This window comes from Chelon labrosus (assembly GCF_963514085.1).
Source record: "Chelon labrosus genome assembly, chromosome: 11".
Classification (NCBI taxonomy): Eukaryota; Metazoa; Chordata; class Actinopteri; order Mugiliformes; family Mugilidae; genus Chelon; species Chelon labrosus.
In genome coordinates, this window is record NC_140344.1 from 13,283,208 (window position 1) to 13,311,197 (window position 27,990).

General features: G+C 45.4%; 1 protein-coding gene across 1 annotated transcript in view; it reads left to right on the plus strand.

Moving 5' to 3' along the window:
• Nucleotides 1-3,648: 3,648 nt before the first annotated feature.
• Nucleotides 3,649-27,990, plus strand: part of LOC311496197 (mucin-5B-like) — a gene marked incomplete at its 5' end in the record, with an annotated part of 34,624 nt that continues 10,282 nt past the window's right edge. Inside the window, 26 exons of the mRNA XM_084555959.1 lie at nucleotides 3,649-3,724; nucleotides 3,854-4,109; nucleotides 4,195-4,309; nucleotides 4,410-4,500; nucleotides 4,600-4,727; nucleotides 4,818-5,034; nucleotides 5,231-5,356; nucleotides 7,265-7,379; nucleotides 7,477-7,627; nucleotides 7,715-7,828; nucleotides 7,908-7,977; nucleotides 8,781-8,945; nucleotides 9,094-9,188; nucleotides 9,869-9,921; nucleotides 10,284-10,344; nucleotides 11,452-11,793; nucleotides 11,889-12,045; nucleotides 14,153-14,281; nucleotides 14,381-14,492; nucleotides 17,138-17,221; nucleotides 18,440-18,523; nucleotides 21,680-21,763; nucleotides 22,112-22,195; nucleotides 24,050-24,133; nucleotides 25,352-25,435; nucleotides 25,571-25,587. Coding sequence (XP_084412085.1) covers nucleotides 3,649-3,724; nucleotides 3,854-4,109; nucleotides 4,195-4,309; nucleotides 4,410-4,500; nucleotides 4,600-4,727; nucleotides 4,818-5,034; nucleotides 5,231-5,356; nucleotides 7,265-7,379; nucleotides 7,477-7,627; nucleotides 7,715-7,828; nucleotides 7,908-7,977; nucleotides 8,781-8,945; nucleotides 9,094-9,188; nucleotides 9,869-9,921; nucleotides 10,284-10,344; nucleotides 11,452-11,793; nucleotides 11,889-12,045; nucleotides 14,153-14,281; nucleotides 14,381-14,492; nucleotides 17,138-17,221; nucleotides 18,440-18,523; nucleotides 21,680-21,763; nucleotides 22,112-22,195; nucleotides 24,050-24,133; nucleotides 25,352-25,435; nucleotides 25,571-25,587 — 3,094 coding nt within the window. The remainder of the gene's footprint in view (nucleotides 3,725-3,853; nucleotides 4,110-4,194; nucleotides 4,310-4,409; nucleotides 4,501-4,599; nucleotides 4,728-4,817; nucleotides 5,035-5,230; nucleotides 5,357-7,264; nucleotides 7,380-7,476; nucleotides 7,628-7,714; nucleotides 7,829-7,907; nucleotides 7,978-8,780; nucleotides 8,946-9,093; nucleotides 9,189-9,868; nucleotides 9,922-10,283; nucleotides 10,345-11,451; nucleotides 11,794-11,888; nucleotides 12,046-14,152; nucleotides 14,282-14,380; nucleotides 14,493-17,137; nucleotides 17,222-18,439; nucleotides 18,524-21,679; nucleotides 21,764-22,111; nucleotides 22,196-24,049; nucleotides 24,134-25,351; nucleotides 25,436-25,570; nucleotides 25,588-27,990) is intronic.

The window sequence follows — 27,990 nt, forward strand, 5'->3', positions numbered from 1 at the left end:
AGCCTCCTATTGGATAATTCCTGCATGGGTGATTATCTTTTAGCTGGAAACAAGTTTTTTAACCCCAACTGAGGCAATGAGTATCTTCTCATTTCTTAAACAACCATGTCTAAAGACACATCCTGTGATTGTGGAAAAGATGTTAGTCTGTTTGAGAAGGGTCAAATCATTGGCACGCATCAAGCAGAGAAAACATCTAAGGAGATTGTAGAAACTACGAAAATTGGGTTAAGAACTGTCCAATGCATTATTAAAAACTGGAAGGATAGTGGGGAAGAAATGTGGTTGGGAAAAAAATCCTGACTGATCGTGATGGGCGATCACTGAAAACGTTTGGTGAAATCAAATCAAAGAAAAACAACAGTAGAACTCAGGGCTATGTTTAATAGTGAAAGTAAGAGCATTTCCACACATACAATGTGAAGGGAACTCAAGGGATTGGGACTGAACAGCTGTGTAGCCTTAAGAAAACCACTAATCAGTGAGGCTAACTGGAAAAAGGCCTCAGTTTTCTAGGGAGCATAAAGATTGGACTCTGGCGCAACGGAAGAAGGTCATGTGGTCTGATGAGTCCAGATTTACCCTGTTCCAGAGTGATGGGAGCATCAGGGTAAGAAGAGAGGCAGATGAAGTGATGCACCCATCATGCCTAGTGCCTACTGTACAAGCCTGTGAGGGCAGTGCTATGATCTGGGGTCAGCTGACTACCTGAATACTGAATGACCAGGTTATTCCATCAATGGAGTTTTCTTCCCTGATGGCACGGGTATATTCCAAGATGACAATGCCAGGATTCATTGGGCGCAAATTGTGAAAGAGTGGTTCAGAGAGCATGAGACATCATTTTCACACATGGATTAGCCACCACACAGTCCAGACCTTAACCCCATTGAGAATATTTGGATGTGGTGGAGAAGGCTTTGCTCAGACTCTCCCATCATGTAGATTTTATCAATGTTAAAATAAAATGTTTGTTCTTATATAACATCACACCGGCTAGTACATTTGCTTTTGAACTTAATAACTTTTCCATTCATATGTTGATGGCTTGAAAACATTATGTTTGAAATGTTTCCTAATAAAACTTTTTGTTTATAGTGTGTTTTCCCAGATACTAAAAAAAGCTGTATTTTACCAAGTAGATAAGTTTAACTAATTTAATATATATTTTTTTTTTTATTATTACTGTGATCATTGTATTCTCCTGGGACTATACATGCTGTGAACAAGTACCCGTGTTGATGGTTCCTCTGTGGAAGAAAATGAATGTCCCATGTCAGCATGATGTGAGTCTTTATGACACTCAAATACAAATTCAGTGAAACAACTGGTATGACCATATGTTAATTAGACATATTTCGTAACTGCAAAAGTGGGAGTGCAAACAAAAAATGCCCAGGAACCTGCATTATTTATGGTGGTCACTACACAGGTTTCAAGGACATTGTGCCTATGCTATGTGTATTCTTGTTTCATCCTTGGGCTTCATCTGAAATTCAAAGACATGATTTCGCATTATTCTTAACATCAAAGATTAAAAGTCTGTCATAATATGTTTCACTTTGTTTGCTATTATTCATCCATAACATGCGGACATGTGCGTTAAAACAAGTCAGCTTAAATGTTCTTTTAAAGATTTGTTTTGTGCATTTCCATCTTTCTCTCTTGATCTCTGTTGTGTATAGTTTTTCAGAACAAAAGTGGTCATTAGATAGTACAGGACAAGCTTGAGGTTATCACAGAAAATGTCCCATGTGCAACTACAGGTGCTGCATGCTCCATAACTGCCAGAATTCAACTCAGAGTAAGACCAGACAGAAACATCTGATGACTGCTCAGGCTTGTAATGAGATCAGGTCATGGAAAAATCCACACATCTGTTGTGGGTAAGCTACGTTAGTCTAGGTTAAAGTGGTCTGAGCCCAAAACTCAGAAGAAGGAAACTCCAAATAGTTTACAAAGAAATTATATTTTATTTTATTATTGAGTACAGTTACAATATTTTCAACATGCTGCCATCACCTGATACTTCAAATCAGCCAAGAAACCTTTAGGGAAAGTCAGACCATGTCTTTTGAATCTACAGCTAGGAGGTAGGAGGCTTGTTCATAACATGGGCACGTAAAGACATTCAGTGATTTTTCTTCATTTAACCATTGTAACCACTGTAGAGAAAGTATTTATCTACTGATAAGATAAAAAGATTCAACTCAGTCCATGTGTCACCTAAATATATACTGAACTGATTAGACACGTACTGTTATTGTTTTTTTGTTGCTATTAATTATGGTTGTCAATAACAGAAACATACATTTTGATTATTAGTGTGTGTTTGATTATTAAAAGTGTACACGTTTTGTTGATCATATCAAGAAAGCAAAAGGACATTTCTTTTGTTGTTTCTCGCCATGTAAAAGTATTCTAGTGACGTGTACCTTAAACCACGTTTGGAAAGCTGGACAATGACTAGAAGAGAATAAGAGATTAGGTTATACATCCTGTCCTCGGTGGACAGAAAAGAACAAAATGGAATAGAGTCATCGCATTACCTGACATATTTTGACCTTTGTTTGGATTGTTAAGGTGTGCTCAGTTTTTTGTACACAGGTGCCAAATAGAAAACCGTTTGGCACTTGTGCCAAATGCCATTTGGCACCTGTGTACACATTTTATGAAGTGTTATGCACAAGACAAAGAAAAACTTTTATTTGCACTCGACCACAGGAGCTCATCACGCAGAAACTGCTGGTGCCCCGGTGAACAAATATAAAATGTAAGCTCATCTCAAGTACCTTCCTTCAAGCACAAGTACTTCAAGTACATTTTTCATTTTTATTTTTGGATTATTTATTGAAGGAGGCACTGTTTCATTTTATGTTTTTGACCAAAAAGATAAGCAAAACTAGACTAAAAATCATTAATATTAATTAATTTATATAATACAGAAAAGATGACGGGGCAGCATAATGGACAGATGGTTAGCACTGATGCCTCACAGCAAGAAGGTCCCGGGTTCGAATCCATGGGCCGACTGGGCCTTTCTGTGTAGAGTTTGCATGTTCTCCCTGTGTCTGCGTGGGTTCTCTCCGGGTCCTCCGGCTTCCTCCTACCATTCAAAGACATGCTCATTAGGTTAATTGGTGACTCTAAATTGGCCGTAGGTGTGGGTGTGAGTGTGAATGGTTGTCTGTCTTTCTGTGTTAGACCTCCGATAGACTGGAGACCTGTCCAGGGTGTACCCCACCTCTCCCCCAATGACAGGCTCCAATCATGAGATCTGTACTTTCTTTACAATTTTCTAACAGCAACAGTGGGCCTCATTTATACTAAATAATTTATGCTAAATAATCTTCCGAGACACTGTCAAGAAAATCATTTTATTACTCTTCTGGAAATTTGTATTCGTAATTGAAGTGCAATTGTTCATTCAAGAGATAAGGAGGATGTAAGAAATGTGTATACAGGACATGAGAAAGGCGTCAGACATCCATTCAGCACGTGTTCGCCAGGTCTAGGCTATGAAACTGCAGGCCCAGCTATGAAGGTGGGTGTGAGCAAAAAATTGAGCAGTCCATAAATATATAAAGGGCTGTCAAGTGCAGTCTGACTATTACCAGCTTTGGTGACAGCAAGCCCACAGTGGCAAAGATGAGGTGGAGCTCTGTGTGGTTATGTTTCCTCGCTTTGTTTGTTACCAGCGTCAGTGATGTCCAAGCCAGGCTGGGTAAGACTCAGATAGATATGGATACTTTGATAGTTTGATTATTCAGGTTAATTATTACTTAATGATTACAGTTTCTCCAGTATCATTTTAGTAAAGTCTAATTGGTATCTACATAAATTTTTTTCCCAGTTCCCAACCATGTCAGCAGCATTTGTAGCACATGGGGCAGAGAACACTTCAAGACCTTCGATGGTGATGTGTACCAGTTTCCTGGTATGTGTGAATACAACCTCGTCTCTGACTGCCATGGGTCCTTCCAGGAGTTCTCAGTGCACATAAAGAGGAAGGAAAATGATGGGCAGCCTATTGTCAGTTATGTGGTGGTCACCATCAACGACGTTTTATTCCACCTCAGCTGGAGTCTAGTGACTGTGAACAACGTGCCGTGAGTTAATAAAATGAAATAAAACATAGCCTGCGAAAGTAACTCTGTTATTTGTGCATTAGAATAAAACTTGTCTTTTTCACAGTGTCACATTGCCACACTACCAGGCAGGGGTACAAGTAGAAAAGAATGCGGTTTACATCAAGCTCCAGTCCAAAGTTGGCATCACTGTCATGTGGAACGGTGAAGATGCAGTCATGGTAAAAACCAAAGGACACCTACAATAAATTTTAATATGTGCATTATGGTACATTTAGAACATTTATACTTATCTACAATTATTCTTTCTGTGTGTTCTAGGTGGAAATTGATCGTGAATATGAAAATCGTACTTGTGGACTTTGTGGAGACTTCAATGGTGTACCAGTCTACGATGAGTTCATTCACGCTGGTACATCTAGTTAATGACTCGATATATTTATTCATTTCACCTGTAATCTACTGTTTTTGCCATTTAACACTATGACTACCATTACATATATGCATTCAGATCGCAGAATCAGCCCCATTGAGTTCGGCAACAAACACAAAGTCCACCATCCAAATTCTGAATGTGAGGACCTCTATGAAGGTGAAGAAGAAGGAGCTGTGAATGTGTCGGAGTCATGCAACGAGTTTGTGAGTTTATGAGTTTATTTTCCAGTAATAAAAACATTTAGTTACAAAGTAACTTTGCCTTTCTTAAACTTTCTCTTTTGTCCCTCCTAGCAAGCCACCTGTAATGAGGTGCTGCGTAATGAGTCCTGGAGCTCCTGCACCAATCTGATTGACCCTGAACCTTACATCCAGGCCTGTGTGCAGGACATGTGCAGCTGTACCAACAAAACAAATGACTTCTGTGTCTGCAGCACCTTGTCTGAGTTCTCTCGACAGTGTTCCCATGCAGGAGGACAACCTCCCAACTGGAGGACATCTCAGTTCTGTGGTAACGTGTTTTTTTTCTCTCTTTCCATTTCATATTATGAGGGTGGATTAATTACCTTGGTGAAAAACAACTTCATTGTTCACTGAATAAAAAAGTAGTATTCAATTTTTGTTACTTAAAGAAAAAAAAATATTTAAATGGATAAAGAATTAATGCAAAAATGTTTTAATTCTTGTACCACATGCCTTGTTCACAGGTAAGGAGTGTCCATTCAACATGGTGTATGAAGAAAGCGGTTCCCCTTGCATGGATACGTGCTCATATCAAGATACAAGGTCACTGTGTGAGGAACACAAAATGGACGGATGCTTCTGTCCTTCTGGTTAGTACTCTACCAGAGGTTGTGCTACACTTTTTCGTTGTCCGTCATTTTAACTGACAGGGTCATAAGAATCCGTCATAATCTATTTTTACTCATCACTTTATTATTTTTTTACATGATAATAATGACATGTTCAATAGTATTTAATTCTCATTCATTTTTAATTAATATTCAGTAGCGATGGAAAAAAAAGATTGGGGATCCGGCTCATATAACCAGCCATCAAAGAAGACTCAAGAATCATGAATCTGGACGTCTCTTTAACCGGCTCAGTGGAATTAAAATGTACTACCCGACTTGACCACTAGCAAACTTATCCACTCACTCACTTACACACAGTACGCAGAGAAACGAAATTTAACCGATTCATAACAGCTACTCGTGCTTAACCGAGAGCAGGGATAAGTTTCGTTTCTCTGCCGAGTGAGTGGGCTAGTGAAGCGCCATTCTCATCTCAGAGAAAACACAAATGCCAAATTGTCGCCTACAGCCAATGTAAAGACGATAAAATACTGACCATGTTTTATAATTTAGACCTTTAATCACACAAAGAAAGACACGAATGTCTGTTTTCTTCTAGACTGCGAGTAACGTTATGATACTGAATCTCACTCGGCAGAGTAACGTGCACCTAACTCATGACTGCTAGAGGATCCAAACCAAAACTAATCGACTGCTAACCTTAACTCATAGCTCATAAAAGGATTCCTGCTTATGGGGGTTCTTCCTGTTGTTAACTATACTGCCTATAAGCTTGGTGTGAGTGAATTAACAGCCTACTCTGCATCCACTCCACATACAATTTACGCCATAAGAAAATAAAATACTCTATCGTAGTGGTGACCCTGTCCTCATTCACTTTTTTTGCACAGCCTAATTTTGAGCTTTATGTTTAGGTTTATGTATGCGACTTGATATGATTTTCGGTGGCCACGTTTACATGATCACAATGAACTGATAAATGGCAATAACAGGTAACTGTAGTAATCCGTTCTTAGGTGTTTACTATGCTCAAGTAACTTGAGTCACTTGACCCAAAATGGCCTGGAAACACTTGAGTCAAGTGACTCAAGTGACTTGAGCATAGTAAACACCTAAGAACGGATTACTACAGTTACCTGTTATTGCCATTTATCAGTTCTGATACATAGCCACTGAAAATCATATCAAGTATCTTACATAAGCCTAAACCTAAAGCTCAAAATTAGGCTGTGCAAAAAAAAAAAAAAATAATGAGGTCACTACGAAAGTCTAGAAGAAAACAGACATTCTTGTCTGTGATTAATGGTATAAATTTTAAAATACGGTCTGTTTCTTTTTCGTCTTTAGACTGACTATAGGTGACAACAGATTAAGAGCATTTGTGTTTTCTCTGACATGAGAATGATCCCTGAGTTGGTTAAGTTTCGTTTCTCTGCCGACCGAGTGAGTGGCTGTTGACTCCCTGCTCTTAGTAGCTTAGTTGCTAGTGGTCAAGTCAGGTAGTACATTTTGTTTCTCTGCCGAGTGAGATGTAAGATGTTTGAATGGCGCAGTTTATTGATTATATATCAGTCAAATGTGGTAGGACTCAACTGAGCCGGTTAAATAGACGTTTAGATTCTTGAGTCTTCTTTGGTGGCCGGTTCAATGAGCCGGATCCAAATAATTTTTTCCACTGCTATCAGTGACTCAGAATGATCAAAATCCCTGGAAAGATCCAGGGTTTACACTACAAAAGCCAATTAATATGCTCACTCGTCATGGTCTTCAGATTTTTCCGTAACCGTTTAAAAAAAAAAAAAAAAAAACGGTCAATGACGGAAAATATTTGGTTAACTCAAACCCTGTGCTCTACAAATACGAGTTTCGATCTACTCATTATGCTATTTTTAGCCATAATTGTAATTTTATGACTCTCTGCTTCAGGAACTGTGTATGATGATATTTCCACGAGAGGGTGCATTCCTCAGTCTGAATGTCAGTGCAAATATGACAAAATCTACAACTCTGGTGAAGTTTACACACAGGACCGAGAGGAATGGTATGTTAAAGGTTTCATAATGTAAACAGGATGTGTTGTTTGTTGTGAACCAACGTGTTTAAATAAGATAAATGATTTATTTGTGGTTGTTTTTCAGTACATGTTTTGAGGGTAGGTGGGCTTGTAAGAGCCTACAAATGGCTGCTTCTTGCGCAGTTGAAGAGGGTTCACATGTGACAACATTTGATGGGAAAACTTTCACCTTCCATGGAGACTGTTACTACACCCTGGCAAAGGTGGAAAGCAAGGTGAATGTCATATGAGACATAACTATCTTCTGATGAAACCAAAACCAATGTGGATTCAGTATGAACACTATGAATTGGATGTTTCAGGATGGCACGAGCCCAGCATTTACCATCCTGGTCCAGTTGGTTCCATGTGTAAACCAAGAGTTTGACACTTGTCTGAAGAACGTTAAATTCCTGCTGAACAATGACAGAAACAATGTAAGTTAATACTGTAGTAATATTTTTAATGCACCCTGATATCTGCAACACTCTCATGATGGGTTCTGCTTTTATTCAGGCATTAGTGTTTACTTTTGATGGCAAAGTAAAGCAGAATACGCAGACCATCAGTTTGCCGTACAGCGCAGGTGAGTTAGAAAATAGGAAACTGATTAAAACGTTATTGTCAGTTTTTCTTTATCCTGCGGTATCAGATGGTGATCTTACTGATTATCTATTTGATTTTGTTTAAAGGAGATGTCGTCATATTCCGCCCTTCATCCTTTCACATATTGCTCCAAACAAGTTTTGGGTTGCAAATTCAGATCCAGCACGTTCCTATCATGCAAGTTTATGTCAGACTGGAGCAGAGCTACAGATCAAAGACACGTGGTGAGTTTTACAGTTCTTTCAACAATAAGCTTTGCTGTTATTAAATTACAAAAATATTACATTAGTACTTACTCTAAGATAAGACAATCCTTTAATTTATCCCCCAGTGGGGAATGTTGCAGTGTTGCAGAAGCGTATAGTTTTAAGGAAAATTGAAAAAAAACCCACATAAAATAGCAAATTAAATACAACAGTAGTCATACATATGTAGTTTAAACACACCACAAAGATTACAGCCATCAGTATGTTCTGAGATGGAGTTAGGAGCTCAGACCTCTGAAGGAGCTCAGAGTAGACATTACATTTATCATCTGACCTAAGAGGATCCCCCTTGAGGTGATAGAAAATGTTACTAGGTTATCTTGACTGAGCTTCTGGCAGAAAATGGATGGATGTTTTCTTTGAAAAAAAAAACATTACTCATTACAGTGACAAACAGAAAATATCAGGATCTTTTTCTTCTTGCCAGTTTCAGACAGTATTTGGCTGGCTGTATGTAAGCGCTGGCAAACTTATTTCTGTTTTATCCTAATAATTGTGATGTTTATCTTTTCTCCAGGTTTATGTGGGGACTACAACATGGTCCTGTCTGACGACATGAGGACTCCTCAGGGAATTGTGGAGGGAACTGGAGCAACCTTTAGTAACTCCTGGAAGGCCAACCTCATGTGCCCGGACAGACCGGAAAGACTTGATGACCCCTGTTCCCTCAGTGTGGAAAATGGTAGTTTTAAGGAGGTTTTCTTTTGTTAGTCAAGTGTGATGATTTAAACACTAGTTAATATTCTGGGAGTGTTCTATTCATGATAACTAGATGGCTGTGAGTTGTAAATGACATGGACAATAAAAAAATATTGTTTTTTCTTTGTCAGAGTTGTACGCCAAACATTGGTGTGCCTTGCTAGAAAGTCCAGATAGTGTCTTTGCACAGTGCCATTCAGTGGTGGATCCTGAGATGTACTACAAGGTACAGCAGAACCTTTGTCTTTCACTGAATTTGATGGGACTGCAATTTTGTAAAAGTGTCTTGTCTTCTGCAGCGATGTACATATGCTAGTTGTAACTGTGAGAAGAGCGAAGACTGCCTCTGTGCTGTTTTCTCCTCTTACGCACGAGCTTGTGCATCAAAGGGAGTGTTCTTGACAGGCTGGAGGGACAGCGTGTGTGGTAAGGGTACCTTTCATTATATTAAAGTAGAGCTGAGTAACGGTTTCTGGAGTTTGCATAAATAGTCATAAACCTATTAAGTATCCATCTTCACATTGTCTACAAAACAGATAAATACTCAAACAGCTGCCCAGATTCTCAGACCTTCGCTTACAAGCATCAGAGATGCCAGCTGACTTGTCAGTCATTGGGCTCAACGCAGCAGAGCTGCACCTCTGACTTCTTGCCTGTGGATGGCTGCTCCTGCTCTGAGGGTCACTATCTAAATGAACACGGCATATGTGTCCCCATGGAAAAATGTCCTTGTTACCATAACGACGTCTACATTAGGCCAGGGAGTTCTATTACCATCAAAGACGAGCACTGGTGAGTCAGTTCAAGTCAGAGCAGTATTGTAATGTGTGCAGTATGTCAGATTCACAGAAAGTACATTTTTAAATACTTTGTGCTGCATCTGATATCTTTGGTGTCTTTTTCCAGTGTGTGCACAAGTGGAGTGCTCCATTGCCGTTCTTCGAGATTGCACACATCAGGTCAGTTTTTTGCTGATCTCTTTTTTTTCACACAACAAGAAATTGAGTGAAATACTGTGTATTAGATACAATAATACATCAAAAGCTTCTGCTTTCCTTACAGAGTGCACTTATCCAAAAGTGTTTGTCAACTGCTCTACTGCTAGCACGGGAGAACTTGGACAGTGTGCTCAGACTTGTTTGAATCTAGACAGCAATAACTGTGTAAGCTGCTGTTTCTTCTCAGTGTCAAATACAGTATCTCTGTCTAATATTTGTTTCTGAATTTAATGGTGAACACACGCAGTAGTTCAGTCATTCATTAATTTTCTGTAATATAGCAATATATTCTTTATCGCTATCCCCTCTTTCTGTCCTCCCAGGACTCCACAGAGTGTGAACCTGGCTGTCAGTGTCCTAGTGGCCTCTTTGATGATGGCAAAGGTCTCTGTGTGAAAGAAAGTGAATGTCCATGTCAGCATGATGGAGATCTATATGCCCCTGGAACACAAATTCCTGACCAGTGCAACACCTGGTATGGCCATATTTGAATCTAGAGAGCGATACGATGATTATGAGTTTTGTCTGCTTGTTGTACTTGCAGTATTCTTAACATATTATTATATTTAACCGTTTCTGACACATGTAGCACCTGCAAAAGTGGAAAGTGGGACTGCACGCAGAATAAATGCCCTGGAACTTGCATTATTTATGGAAGTGGTCACTACACTACATTTGATCAGAAAACTTATGCGTTTCAAGGACATTGTTCCTATGTTGCTGTCAAGGTAAATTAAAATTATCAGTTGAAGAATACATATACAGAAACTACCTAATAAGTTTCAACTGTGTACATTTAGTAATCAAAATGAATATGTCTAATAATATAGTAATGAATATGAATGACAAATGATTTGTCAGTTCTCTCCTGGGGATGTTTATCTTATTTTATGTAATTTTCTACATGAGTTTTAAAAAATGTTGAACACACAAATTGATTAATTAATCTTTTTCTTTTAAGAACAAATGTGGCAACAAAACAGTACTGGACAACTTTGGAATTTTTACAGAAAATGTTCCATGTGGAAGTTCAGGCACCACGTGCTCCAAAACTGTCCGAATTCAGCTCGGGGTAAGACCTGATATACACATCTGATCTGGGCCTAAAATATTCAGCACAGTTAAATCAGCTAACAGGATTTTAATATTGCAATGCAAACTAAAGAAATCTTGTGTACACTGCAGCAAAAAGAAATCAAGCTAACAAAGGGGCACCATGAAGAGGTAAACCTGGGAAATGGCTCCGTGATTCCATACAGCATAAGGAAGGCTGCCTCGTATCTGGTCCTAGAATCAGACATTGGTCTCTCAGTGATATGGGATCGCAAAACAACTGTTCGCATCATAGTGGAGCCACAGCACAGCGTGAGTCACAGTAATTCTTGTAACTTGTAAAACTGATTCTTTAGAGATTTTCTGTGCAGCATAGCATTTTAATTTGTTGCTGATAATTTTCTTCTACCTTGTTTAGCAGTTTGAGACAACAATGAGACCAATGTAGCATTTATTATAATAAACACATTCAATACTCTGTTTATCAGCATGCTAGGAGTTGTGCCAGTGACTCATCCATTCTTTTTAATCACTGTACAGGGACAATTATGTGGACTGTGTGGAAATTTTGATGGCGATGGACAGAATGACTTCACCCTCCAGGGTCAGATAGGGGTGAGCAACCCATTACAATTTGGAAACAGCTGGAAAGTGTCCAGCACTTGCCCAGATGTGGAAGTTAATATCAACCCTTGTGAATTAACATCCACTCGACATCACTGGGCAAAAATGATGTGCGGAATCATAACTGGAGTTACATTCAAAGACTGCCACAAAAAGGTAATGACAGAGTTGTCTATCAAATAAATAGCCATTGTTGAAAGCATTAAAAACATAGTTAAAAAATCAATCTTCCTCTTGGGCTGACTGAACAGGTAGATCCACGTCCTTTTCATGACAACTGCGTGAAAGACTCATGCGCCTGCGACACTGGAGGAGACTGTGAATGTTTCTGCACAGCTGTTGCAGCTTATGCCCAAGCTTGTAATGAGGCCGGTGTCTGTGTTGCATGGAGATCTCCAGACATCTGTCGTAAGTAAAATACTTTCTAGTATAAGAATGTTTTTTGTTTTGTTTTGATTTATCTATTTTTTTATTAACTGGCACAGGACCCCGTTTTGGTTTGCCTAAATGATCATGACTCCAACATTTAAACATTCAGAGATGTGTGTGTTTTTATCCCTACAGTGTTTAGAGTCAGGAACCCATAAAAACCAATTTAAAATATCTTTTTCAGAAATTGTCCTAAATCCACTCTTGCATTTATTTGGCTGTATATTTTGCTTGTCGCCCCTGTCTCAAATTGCTGCACTTTGTGTTCTTTAAGAATCTCTGTATGTTTTGCTCAGTCTGCCTTTCCCTGCTGCTGAAAAAAACAAAGCATGATGTGCCACTGCTATGCCTCTTTATTGTAGAGAGGGTATTCACAATGATGATGCTTAATTTTCCATAGAAACGGTGTATGGAGTTCTACCTGCATAGTTTAGTTTGTCGTCATGCTCACATAGTCTTAGTTAATCAAGTCCTGGTGATTCCACTCTTCTTCTATTTCACAGTTACCGATGAACTGTTAGAAATGATTTAGAAATGTTTTTATCCCCCAGGTCTGATCTAGCCTTCACCGGATTTTTATCACAGGCCTGCAGAGGTTTCTTTGAGGTTTCTTCGCAGCTTGTTTTTGGTTCATTTTATTTATTTATTTATTTATTTTCCTGACATGCAGTCCTATCCACAAATCTTATATGAGGAAAAAATCAACTTGGCATTTCAAAGTAATTTACAAACTTTTTAAAAACCTGTGTGCATTTTAGTATGAGTTTCTAAGTGTGAATTGATGCGAATATAACAATATAAAGTGAGCAAAACATGAAGGAGTATCACTATCTTCTGAAGCAAAGTTTTTTTCTTTACAGAGATGAAATTTACTATTGTGCATTCAATGCGTAAAACTGAATATGTTAATGACCATAATGTGTGATTACAGCCCGTGTACAGTAGGGATGGCCCGATACAACTTTTTCATGTCCGACACCGATACTGATACTGCAACTTGGAGTATCTGCCGATACCGATAACAATCCGATACCTTCTTTTCTCCTCTGTTAAGTTGTTAATAATACATATAGTTTGTATAGATGTACTTTGCTTAATATGGACTTCTAAAAACACCATGTTCAAACTGCGCAACAAATATTCTGGTCCCCTAAAGGAAGAAATAAAACAGCCCACGATGTGCCTCAAGCCATAAGCTCTTCATTTAAACTTCAAATCAGTGCAAACTGCCAGCTTGAATGTTTCTTCCCAATGTTCCACTGAAGACTATAGGACATATAGCTGCTTTAAGTGACTGCTAACTTCAAATAACTATCACAAACACTTGCTTTTACATTCCTTTCTGACATTCATTTGGTCACTTCAACATGAGCAATGACTGCTGTCATGGCATGCTTTTCTTCCTAGCACTTGTTGACTGCAAAAAGTCTTCATACTCCTTTCCATGATGCTTCTGCAAATGCTTTATCAAGTTTGTGGTGTTGAAACGTCCAGTGCTGCTGCCACCCCTTGAGACACTCGCGTTGCACAAGTTGCATTCGGCTGTTTTACTTTTCTCTTCCTTGCATGCAAAGTAACTCCACACAGCTGACATGATGAGAGCACTAGGCTAATTCACTGTCACGACGTTCTCTTAACACATGGTTGCAGCAGCTGCTCTCTGTTTGCCGCATGTCGCGCAAAGTTAAGTTGAGGATTTGGGCTTAGGTATCGCATCAGACAGGCTATAGTTGTTATTTTCGATGTTCGATCCTGAACTTTTGACCAATATTGGACCGATACCGATCCTAAGTGTCGGATTGAGCCATCCCTAGTATACAGAGACTCTGTGGATTTCAGTGTGCATCTAATATTATTGTTAATATTACATCCATTCATTACCTTTTTTGATTATCTATTAATGTTTTCTGTTATGTGTCACAATTAATATAGCTCCTACAAAAAAATCAGTCCCCAAACATAACAGATATGTAATGGAAAACATATCAGATGGGGTCTTTGTTCACAGAAATGTAGTTATCTTAAAATATATAATAGATGTGACAGTATGTATTTACATGTCACATCTTCTGTCTTTCCTTCTTAGCTATCTATTGTGATTACTACAATCACCATAAGGGATGCACTTGGCATTACAAACCTTGCCACACACCTTGTTACAAGACGTGTTTGAACCCGAAAGGAAATTGTAAGAACCGTATACCCAAACTGGAAGGTAAGATTTTTATGAGAACACACTGTCACACAATTGATACACTTACATTTGAGAAAAGTGTAGAACAAAGATGAAATGTTTATGATGTGCTTTTCACAGGTTGTTACCCTGAATGCCCAGATGATAAACCCATATATGATGAGAACACGGGGACGTGTGTGGAGCATTGTGAGACTACAACTACAACCACACCGCCAACTACAACAGCAGGGCCAACCACAACCATTAAGACCACAACCCCGCCAACCCCACCTTCTACTCCAACACCAGGGCCAACTACAACCGTAGCAGAGCCAACCACAACCACTGGGACCACAACCCCACCAACCCCAACCCCAACGCCTACTTCTACGGGTGGATCAACTACAGTTTTAGTACATCCAACCACAACCACAAAAGCTACTACTGCACCCCCTACTACAACAGCAGGGCCAACCACAACCATTAAGAGCACAGCCCCGCCAACTCCACCTTCTACTCCAACAGTAGGGTCAATTACAACCACAGTAGTGCCAACCACAACCACTGGGACCACAGGCCCACCAACCCCAACGCCAACTCCTACAGTAGGTTCAACTACAGTTGTAGTACATCCAACCACAACCTCAAAATCTTCAACCGCACCTCCTACTACAACAGGAGGGTCAAGCACAACCATTAAGACAACAGCCTTGCCAACCCCACCTTCTACTCCAACAGCAGGGCCAACTACAACCGTAGCAGAGCCAACCACAACCACTGGGACCACAACCCCACCAACCCCAACCCCAACGCCTACTTCTACGGGTGGATCAACTACAGTTTTAGTACATCCAACCACAACCACAAAAGCTACTACTGCACCCCCTACTACAACAGCAGGGCCAACCACAACCATTAAGAGCACAGCCCCGCCAACTCCACCTTCTACTCCAACAGTAGGGTCAATTACAACCACAGTAGTGCCAACCACAACCACTGGGACCACAGGCCCACCAACCCCAACGCCAACTCCTACAGTAGGTTCAACTACAGTTGTAGTACATCCAACCACAACCTCAAAATCTTCAACCGCACCTCCTACTACAACAGGAGGGTCAAGCACAACCATTAAGACAACAGCCTTGCCAACCCCACCTTCTACTCCAACAGCAGGACCAATTACAACCACAGCAGAGCCAACCACAACCACTGGGACCACAACCCCACCAACCCCAACCCCAACTCCTACTCCTACGGGTGGATCAACTACAGTTGTAGTACATCCAACTTCAACCACAAAGTCTACAACCGCACCTCCTACTACAACAGGACGGCCAACCACAACCATTAGGACAACAGCCTCGTCAACCCCACCTTCTACTCCAACAGCAGGGCCAATTACAACCGCAGCAGAGCCAACCACAAACACTGAAACCACGACCCCACCAACCCCAACTCCTACTCCAACAGGAGGATCTACTACAGTTGTAGTACATCCAACCACAACCACAAAAACTAGTACTGGACCTCCTACTACAACAGCAGGGTCAAGCACAACCATTAAGACCACAGCCCCGCCAACCCCACATTCTACTCCAACACCAGGGCCAACTACAACCACAGCAGAGCCAACCACAACAACTACTACCACAACCCCACCAACCCCAACCCCTACTCCTACGGGTGGATCAACTACAGTTGTAGTACATCCAACCACAACCTCAAAATCTACAACCCCACCTCCTACTACAACAGCAGGGCCAACCACAACCATTAAGACCACAGTCCCTCCAACCCCACCTTCTACTCCAACAACAGGGCCAACTCCATCCACAGCAGAGCCAACCACAACCACTGGGACCACAACCCCACCAACCCCAACTCCTACTCCTACGGGTGGATCAACTACAGTTGTAGTACATCCAACTTCAACCACAAAGTCTACAACCGCACCTCCTACTACAACAGGACGGCCAACCACAACCATTAGGACAACAGCCTCGTCAACCCCACCTTCTACTCCAACAGCAGGGCCAATTACAACCACAGCAGAACCAACCACAAACACTGAAACCACGACCCCACCAACCCCAACTCCTACTCCAACGGGAGGATCTACTACAGTTGTAGTACATCCAACCACAACCACAAAAACTAGTACTGGACCTCCTACTACAACAGCAGGGTCAAGCACAACCATTAAGACCACAGCCCCGCCAACCCCACATTCTACTCCAACACCAGGGCCAACTACTACCACAGCAGAGCCAACCACAACAACTACTACCACAACCCCACCAACCCCAACCCCAACTCCTACTCCTACGGGTGGATCAACTACAGTTGTAGTACATCCAAACACAACGACAAAAGCTACTACTGCACCCCGTACTACAACAGCAGGGCTAACCACAACCATTAAGACCACAGTGCCGCCAACCCCACCTTCTACTCCAACACCAGGGCCAACTCCATCCACAGCAGAGCCAACCACAACCACTGGGACCACAACCCCACCAACCCCAACCCCAACTCCTACTCCTACGGGTGGATCAACTACAGTTGTAGTACATCCAACTTCAACCACAAAGTCTACAACCGCACCTCCTACTACAACAGGACGGCCAACCACAACCATTAGGACAACAGCCTCGCCAACCCCACCTTCTACTCCAACACCAGGGCCAATTACAACCACAGCAGAGCCAACCACGACAACTGAGACCACAACCCCACCAACCCCAACTCCTACTCCTACGGGAGGATCTACTACAGTTGTAGTACATCCAACCACAACCACAAAAACTAGTACTGCACCTCCTACTACAACAGCAGGGTCAAGCACAACCATTAAAACCACAGCCCCGCCAACCCCACATTCTATTCCAACACCAGGGCCAACTACTACCACAGCAGAGCCAACCACAACAACTACTACCACAACCCCACCAACTCCAAGCCCAACTCCTACTCCTACGGGTGGATCAACTACAGTTGTAGTACATCCAAACACAACCACAAAAGCTACTACTGCACCCCGTACTACAACAGCAGGGCTAACCACAACCATTAAGACTACAGCCCCACCAACCCCACCTTCTACTCCAACACCAGGGTCACTTACAACCACAGTAGTTCCAACCACAACCACTGGGACCGTGGCCCCCCCAACCCCAACTCCTACTCCTACAGGAGGATCAACTACAGTTGTAGTACATCCAACCACAACCACAAGAGCTACAACCGCACCTCCTACTACAACAGCAGGGCCAACCACAACCATTAAGACCACAGCCCCGCCAACCCCACCTTCTACTCCAACACCAGGGCCAACTACAACCACAGCAGAGCCAACCACAACAACTACTACCACAACCCCACCAACCCCAACCCCAACCCCAACTCCTACTCCTACGGGTGGATCAACTACAGTTGTAGTACATCCAAACACAACCACAAAAGCTACTACTGCACCCCGTACTACAACAGCAGGGCTAACCACAACCATTAAGACCACAGCCCCACCAACCCCACCTTCTACTCCAACACCAGGGTCACTTACAACCACAGTAGTTCCAACCACAACCACTGGGACCGTGGCCCCACCAACCCCAACTCCTACTCCTACGGGTGGATCAACTACAGTTGTAGTACATCCAAACACAACGACAAAAGCTACTACTGCACCCCGTACTACAACAGCAGGGCTAACCACAACCATTAAGACCACAGTGCCGCCAACCCCACCTTCTACTCCAACACCAGGGCCAACTCCATCCACAGCAGAGCCAACCACAACCACTGGGACCACAACCCCACCAACCCCAACCCCAACTCCTACTCCTACGGGTGGATCAACTACAGTTGTAGTACATCCAACTTCAACCACAAAGTCTACAACCGCACCTCCTACTACAACAGGACGGCCAACCACAACCATTAGGACAACAGCCTCGCCAACCCCACCTTCTACTCCAACACCAGGGCCAATTACAACCACAGCAGAGCCAACCACGACAACTGAGACCACAACCCCACCAACCCCAACTCCTACTCCTACGGGAGGATCTACTACAGTTGTAGTACATCCAACCACAACCACAAAAACTAGTACTGCACCTCCTACTACAACAGCAGGGTCAAGCACAACCATTAAAACCACAGCCCCGCCAACCCCACATTCTATTCCAACACCAGGGCCAACTACTACCACAGCAGAGCCAACCACAACAACTACTACCACAACCCCACCAACTCCAAGCCCAACTCCTACTCCTACGGGTGGATCAACTACAGTTGTAGTACATCCAAACACAACCACAAAAGCTACTACTGCACCCCGTACTACAACAGCAGGGCTAACCACAACCATTAAGACTACAGCCCCACCAACCCCACCTTCTACTCCAACACCAGGGTCACTTACAACCACAGTAGTTCCAACCACAACCACTGGGACCGTGGCCCCCCCAACCCCAACTCCTACTCCTACAGGAGGATCAACTACAGTTGTAGTACATCCAACCACAACCACAAGAGCTACAACCGCACCTCCTACTACAACAGCAGGGCCAACCACAACCATTAAGACCACAGCCCCGCCAACCCCACCTTCTACTCCAACACCAGGGCCAACTACAACCACAGCAGAGCCAACCACAACAACTACTACCACAACCCCACCAACCCCAACCCCAACCCCAACTCCTACTCCTACGGGTGGATCAACTACAGTTGTAGTACATCCAAACACAACCACAAAAGCTACTACTGCACCCCGTACTACAACAGCAGGGCTAACCACAACCATTAAGACCACAGCCCCACCAACCCCACCTTCTACTCCAACACCAGGGTCACTTACAACCACAGTAGTTCCAACCACAACCACTGGGACCGTGGCCCCACCAACCCCAACTCCTACTCCTACAGGAGGATCAACTACAGTTGTAGTACATCCAACCACAACCACAAGAGCTACAACCGCACCCCCTACTACAACAGCAGGGCTAACCACAACCATTAAGACCACAGTCCCGCCAACCCCACCTACTACTCCAACACCGGGGCCAACTCCATCCACAGCAGAGCCAACCACAACCACTGGGACCACAACCCCACCAACCCCAACCCCAACTCCTACTCCTACGGGTGGATCAACTACAGTTGTAGTACATCCAACTTCAACCACAAAGTCTACAACCGCACCTCCTACTACAACAGGACGGCCAACCACAACCATTAGGACAACAGCCTCGCCAACCCCACCTTCTACTCCAACACCAGGGCCAATTACAACCACAGCAGAGCCAACCACAAACACTGAAACCACGACCCCACCAACCCCAACTCCTACTCCTACGGGAGGATCTACTACAGTTGTAGTACATCCAACCACAACCACAAAAACTAGTACTGCACCTCCTACTACAACAGCAGGGTCAAGCACAACCATTAAGACCACAGCCCCGCCAACCCCACATTCTACTCCAACACCAGGGCCAACTACAACCACAGCAGAGCCAACCACAACAACTACTACCACAACCCCACCAACCCCAACCCCAACTCCTACTCCTACGGGTGGATCAACTACAGTTTTAGTACATCCAAACACAACCACAAAAGCTACTACTGCACCCCGTACTACAACAGCAGGGCTAACCACAACCATTAAGACTACAGCCCCACCAACCCCACCTTCTACTCCAACACCAGGGTCACTTACAACCACAGTAGTTCCAACCACAACCACTGGGACCGTGGCCCCACCAACCCCAACTCCTACTCCTACAGGAGGATCAACTACAGTTTTAGTACATCCAACCACAACGACAAGAGCTACAACCGCACCTCCTACTACAACAGCAGGGCCAACCACAACCATTAAGACCACAGCCCCGCCAACCCCACCTTCTACTCCAACACCAGGGCCAACTACAACCACAGCAGAGCCAACCACAACAACTACTACCACAACCCCACCAACCCCAACCCCAACCCCAACTCCTACTCCTACGGGTGGATCAACTACAGTTGTAGTACATCCAAACACAACCACAAAAGCTACTACTGCACCCCGTACTACAACAGCAGGGCTAACCACAACCATTAAGACCACAGCCCCACCAACCCCACCTTCTACTCCAACACCAGGGTCACTTACAACCACAGTAGTTCCAACCACAACCACTGGGACCGTGGCCCCACCAACCCCAACTCCTACAGGAGGATCAACTACAGTTGTAGTACATCCAACCACAACCACAAGAGCTACAACCGCACCCCCTACTACAACAGCAGGGCCAACCACAACCATTAAGACCACAGCCCCGCCAACCCCACCTTCTACTCCAACACCAGGGCCAACTACAACCACAGCAGAGCCAACCACAACAACTACTACCACAACCCCACCAACCCCAAACCCAACTCCTACTCCTACGGGTGGATCAACTACAGTTGTAGTACATCCAAACATAACCACAAAAGCTACTACTGCACCCCCTACTACAACAGCAGGGCTAACCACAACCATTAAGACCACAGCCCCACCAACTCCACCTTCTACTCCAACAGTAGGGCCAACTACAACCACAGTAGTTCCAACCACAACCACTGGGACCGTGGCCCCACCACCAACCCCAACGCCTACTCCTAAAGGAGGATCAACTACAGTTGTAGTACATCCAACCACAACCACAAAAACTAGTACTGCACCTCCTACTACAACAGCAGGGCCAACCACAACCATTAAGACCACTGCCCCGCCAACCGCACCTTCTACTCCCACAGCAAGGCCAACTACAACCACAGCAGAGCCAACCACGACAACTGAGACCACCACCCCACCAACCCCAACTCCTACTCCTACAGGAGGATCAACTACAGTTGTAGTACATCCAACCACAACCACAAAAGCTACTACTGAACCCCCTACTACAACAGCAGGGCCAACCACAACCATTAAGACCACTGCCCCGCCAACCCCACCTTCTACTCCCACAGCAGGGCCCACTACAACCACAGCAGAGCCAACCACGAAAACTGAGACCACCACCCCACCAACCCCAACTCCTACTCCTACAGGAGGATCAACTACAGTTGTAGTACATCCAACCACAACCACAAAAACTAGTACTGCACCTCCTACTACAACAGCAGGGCCAACCACAACCATTAAGAGCACAGCCCCGCCAACCCTACCTTCTACTCCAACAGCAGGGCCAACTACAACCACAGCAGAGCCAACCACAACCACTGAAACCACGACCCCACCAACCCCAACTCCTACTCCTACAGGAGGATCAACTACAGTTGTAGTACATCCAACCACAACCACAAAAATTAGTACTGCACCTCCTACTACAACAGCAGGGTCAAGCACAACCATTAAGACCACAACCCCGCCAACCCCACCTTCTACTCCAACACCAGGGCCGACTACAACCGTAGCAGAGCCAACCACAACCACTGGGACCAGAACCCCACCAACCCCAACCCCAACGCCTACTTCTACGGGTGGATCAACTACAGTTTTAGTACATCCAACCACAACCACAAAAGCTACTACTGCACCCCCTACTACAACAGCAGGGGCAACCACAACCATTAAGACCACAGCCCCGCCAACTTCACCTTCTACTCCAACAGTAGGGTCAATTACAACCACAGCAGAGCCAACCACGACAACTGAGACCACAACCCCACCAACCCCAACTCCTACTCCTACGGGAGGATCTACTACAGTTGTAGTACATCCAACCACAACCACAAAAACTAGTACTGCACCTCCTACTACAACAGCAGGGTCAAGCACAACCATTAAAACCACAGCCCCGCCAACCCCACATTCTATTCCAACACCAGGGCCAACTACTACCACAGCAGAGCCAACCACAACGACTACTACCACAACCCCACCAACTCCAACCCCAACTCCTACTCCTACGGGTGGATCAACTACAGTTGTAGTACATCCAAACACAACCACAAAAGCTACTACTGCACCCCGTACTACAACAGCAGGGCTAACCACAACCATTAAGACCACAGCCCCACCAACCCCACCTTCTACTCCAACACCAGGGTCACTTACAACCACAGTAGTTCCAACCACAACCACTGGGACCGTGGCCCCACCAACCCCAACTCCTACTCCTACAGGAGGATCAACTACAGTTGTAGTACATCCAACCACAACCACAAGAGCTACAACCGCACCTCCTACTACAACAGCAGGGCCAACCACAACCATTAAGACCACAGCCCCGCCAACCCCACCTTCTACTCCAACACCAGGGCCAACTACAACCACAGCAGAGCCAACCACAACAACTACTACCACAACCCCACCAACCCCAACCCCAACTCCTACTCCTACGGGTGGATCAACTACAGTTGTAGTACATCCAAACATAACCACAAAAGCTACTACTGCACCCCCTACTACAACAGCAGCGCTAACCATAACCATTAAGACCACAGCCCCACCAACTCCACCTTCTACTCCAACAGTAGGGCCAACTACAACCACAGTAGTTCCAACCACAACCACTGGGACCGTGGCCCCACCACCAACCCCAACGCCTACTCCTAAAGGAGGATCAACTACAGTTGTAGTACATCCAACCACAACCACAAAAACTAGTACTGCACCTCCTACTACAACAGCAGGGCCAACCACAACCATTAAGACCACTGCCCCGCCAACCGCACCTTCTACTCCCACAGCAAGGCCAACTACAACCACAGCAGAGCCAACCACGACAACTGAGACCACCACCCCACCAACCCCAACTCCTACTCCTACAGGAGGATCAACTACAGTTGTAGTACATCCAACCACAACCACAAAAGCTACTACTGAACCCCCTACTACAACAGCAGGGCCAACCACAACCATTAAGACCACTGCCCCGCCAACCCCACCTTCTACTCCCACAGCAGGGCCCACTACAACCACAGCAGAGCCAACCACGAAAACTGAGACCACCACCCCACCAACCCCAACTCCTACTCCTACAGGAGGATCAACTACAGTTGTAGTACATCCAACCACAACCACAAAAACTAGTACTGCACCTCCTACTACAACAGCAGGGCCAACCACAACCATTAAGAGCACAGCCCCGCCAACCCTACCTTCTACTCCAACAGCAGGGCCAACTACAACCACAGCAGAGCCAACCACAACCACTGAAACCACGACCCCACCAACCCCAACTCCTACTCCTACAGGAGGATCAACTACAGTTGTAGTACATCCAACCACAACCACAAAAATTAGTACTGCACCTCCTACTACAACAGCAGGGTCAAGCACAACCATTAAGACCACAACCCCGCCAACCCCACCTTCTACTCCAACACCAGGGCCGACTACAACCGTAGCAGAGCCAACCACAACCACTGGGACCACAACCCCACCAACCCCAACCCCAACGCCTACTCCTACGGGTAGATCAACTACAGTTTTAGTACATCCAACCACAACCACAAAAGCTACTACTGCACCCCCTACTACAACAGCAGGGCCAACCACAACCATTAAGACCACAGCCCCGCCAACTTCACCTTCTACTCCAACAGTAGGGTCAATTACAACCACAGCAGAGCCAACCACGACAACTGAGACCACAACCCCACCAACCCCAACTCCTACTCCTACGGGAGGATCTACTACAGTTGTAGTACATCCAACCACAACCACAAAAACTAGTACTGCACCTCCTACTACAACAGCAGGGTCAAGCACAACCATTAAAACCACAGCCCCGCCAACCCCACATTCTATTCCAACACCAGGGCCAACTACTACCACAGCAGAGCCAACCACAACAACTACTACCACAACCCCACCAACTCCAAGCCCAACTCCTACTCCTACGGGTGGATCAACTACAGTTGTAGTACATCCAAACACAACCACAAAAGCTACTACTGCACCCCGTACTACAACAGCAGGGCTAACCACAACCATTAAGACTACAGCCCCACCAACCCCACCTTCTACTCCAACACCAGGGTCACTTACAACCACAGTAGTTCCAACCACAACCACTGGGACCGTGGCCCCCCCAACCCCAACTCCTACTCCTACAGGAGGATCAACTACAGTTGTAGTACATCCAACCACAACCACAAGAGCTACAACCGCACCTCCTACTACAACAGCAGGGCCAACCACAACCATTAAGACCACAGCCCCGCCAACCCCACCTTCTACTCCAACACCAGTGCCAACTACAACCACAGCAGAGCCAACCACAACAACTACTACCACAACCCCACCAACCCCAACCCCAACCCCAACTCCTACTCCTACGGGTGGATCAACTACAGTTGTAGTACATCCAAACACAACCACAAAAGCTACTACTGCACCCCGTACTACAACAGCAGGGCTAACCACAACCATTAAGACCACAGCCCCACCAACCCCACCTTCTACTCCAACACCAGGGTCACTTACAACCACAGTAGTTCCAACCACAACCACTGGGACCGTGGCCCCACCAACCCCAACTCCTACTCCTACAGGAGGATCAACTACAGTTGTAGTACATCCAACCACAACCACAAGAGCTACAACCGCACCCCCTACTACAACAGCAGGGCTAACCACAACCATTAAGACCACAGTCCCGCCAACCCCACCTACTACTCCAACACCGGGGCCAACTCCATCCACAGCAGAGCCAACCACAACCACTGGGACCACAACCCCACCAACCCCAACCCCAACTCCTACTCCTACGGGTGGATCAACTACAGTTGTAGTACATCCAACTTCAACCACAAAGTCTACAACCGCACCTCCTACTACAACAGGACGGCCAACCACAACCATTAGGACAACAGCCTCGCCAACCCCACCTTCTACTCCAACACCAGGGCCAATTACAACCACAGCAGAGCCAACCACGACAACTGAGACCACAACCCCACCAACCCCAACTCCTACTCCTACGGGAGGATCTACTACAGTTGTAGTACATCCAACCACAACCACAAAAACTAGTACTGCACCTCCTACTACAACAGCAGGGTCAAGCACAACCATTAAAACCACAGCCCCGCCAACCCCACATTCTATTCCAACACCAGGGCCAACTACTACCACAGCAGAGCCAACCACAACAACTACTACCACAACCCCACCAACTCCAAGCCCAACTCCTACTCCTACGGGTGGATCAACTACAGTTGTAGTACATCCAAACACAACCACAAAAGCTACTACTGCACCCCGTACTACAACAGCAGGGCTAACCACAACCATTAAGACTACAGCCCCACCAACCCCACCTTCTACTCCAACACCAGGGTCACTTACAACCACAGTAGTTCCAACCACAACCACTGGGACCGTGGCCCCCCCAACCCCAACTCCTACTCCTACAGGAGGATCAACTACAGTTGTAGTACATCCAACCACAACCACAAGAGCTACAACCGCACCTCCTACTACAACAGCAGGGCCAACCACAACCATTAAGACCACAGCCCCGCCAACCCCACCTTCTACTCCAACACCAGGGCCAACTACAACCACAGCAGAGCCAACCACAACAACTACTACCACAACCCCACCAACCCCAACCCCAACCCCAACTCCTACTCCTACGGGTGGATCAACTACAGTTGTAGTACATCCAAACACAACCACAAAAGCTACTACTGCACCCCGTACTACAACAGCAGGGCTAACCACAACCATTAAGACCACAGCCCCACCAACCCCACCTTCTACTCCAACACCAGGGTCACTTACAACCACAGTAGTTCCAACCACAACCACTGGGACCGTGGCCCCACCAACCCCAACTCCTACTCCTACAGGAGGATCAACTACAGTTGTAGTACATCCAACCACAACCACAAGAGCTACAACCGCACCCCCTACTACAACAGCAGGGCTAACCACAACCATTAAGACCACAGTCCCGCCAACCCCACCTACTACTCCAACACCGGGGCCAACTCCATCCACAGCAGAGCCAACCACAACCACTGGGACCACAACCCCACCAACCCCAACCCCAACTCCTACTCCTACGGGTGGATCAACTACAGTTGTAGTACATCCAACTTCAACCACAAAGTCTACAACCGCACCTCCTACTACAACAGGACGGCCAACCACAACCATTAGGACAACAGCCTCGCCAACCCCACCTTCTACTCCAACACCAGGGCCAATTACAACCACAGCAGAGCCAACCACAAACACTGAAACCACGACCCCACCAACCCCACCTCCTACTCCTACGGGAGGATCTACTACAGTTGTAGTACATCCAACCACAACCACAAAAACTAGTACTGCACCTCCTACTACAACAGCAGGGTCAAGCACAACCATTAAGACCACAGCCCCGCCAACCCCACATTCTACTCCAACACCAGGGCCAACTACAACCACAGCAGAGCCAACCACAACAACTACTACCACAACCCCACCAACCCCAACCCCAACTCCTACTCCTACGGGTGGATCAACTACAGTTTTAGTACATCCAAACACAACCACAAAAGCTACTACTGCACCCCGTACTACAACAGCAGGGCTAACCACAACCATTAAGACTACAGCCCCACCAACCCCACCTTCTACTCCAACACCAGGGTCACTTACAACCACAGTAGTTCCAACCACAACCACTGGGACCGTGGCCCCACCAACCCCAACTCCTACTCCTACAGGAGGATCAACTACAGTTGTAGTACATCCAACCACAACGACAAGAGCTACAACCGCACCTCCTACTACAACAGCAGGGCCAACCACAACCATTAAGACCACAGCCCCGCCAACCCCACCTTCTACTCCAACACCAGGGCCAACTACAACCACAGCAGAGCCAACCACAACAACTACTACCACAACCCCACCAACCCCAACCCCAACCCCAACTCCTACTCCTACGGGTGGATCAACTACAGTTGTAGTACATCCAAACACAACCACAAAAGCTACTACTGCACCCCGTACTACAACAGCAGGGCTAACCACAACCATTAAGACCACAGCCCCACCAACCCCACCTTCTACTCCAACACCAGGGTCACTTACAACCACAGTAGTTCCAACCACAACCACTGGGACCGTGGCCCCACCAACCCCAACTCCTACAGGAGGATCAACTACAGTTGTAGTACATCCAACCACAACCACAAGAGCTACAACCGCACCCCCTACTACAACAGCAGGGCCAACCACAACCATTAAGACCACAGCCCCGCCAACCCCACCTTCTACTCCAACACCAGGGCCAACTACAACCACAGCAGAGCCAACCACAACAACTACTACCACAACCCCACCAACCCCAACCCCAAACCCAACTCCTACTCCTACGGGTGGATCAACTACAGCTGTAGTACATCCAAACATAACCACAAAAGCTACTACTGCACCCCCTACTACAACAGCAGGGCTAACCACAACCATTAAGACCACAGCCCCACCAACTCCACCTTCTACTCCAACAGTAGGGCCAACTACAACCACAGTAGTTCCAACCACAACCACTGGGACCGTGGCCCCACCACCAACCCCAACGCCTACTCCTAAAGGAGGATCAACTACAGTTGTAGTACATCCAACCACAACCACAAAAACTAGTACTGCACCTCCTACTACAACAGCAGGGCCAACCACAACTATTAAGACCACTGCCCCGCCAACCGCACCTTCTACTCCCACAGCAAGGCCAACTACAACCACAGCAGAGCCAACCACG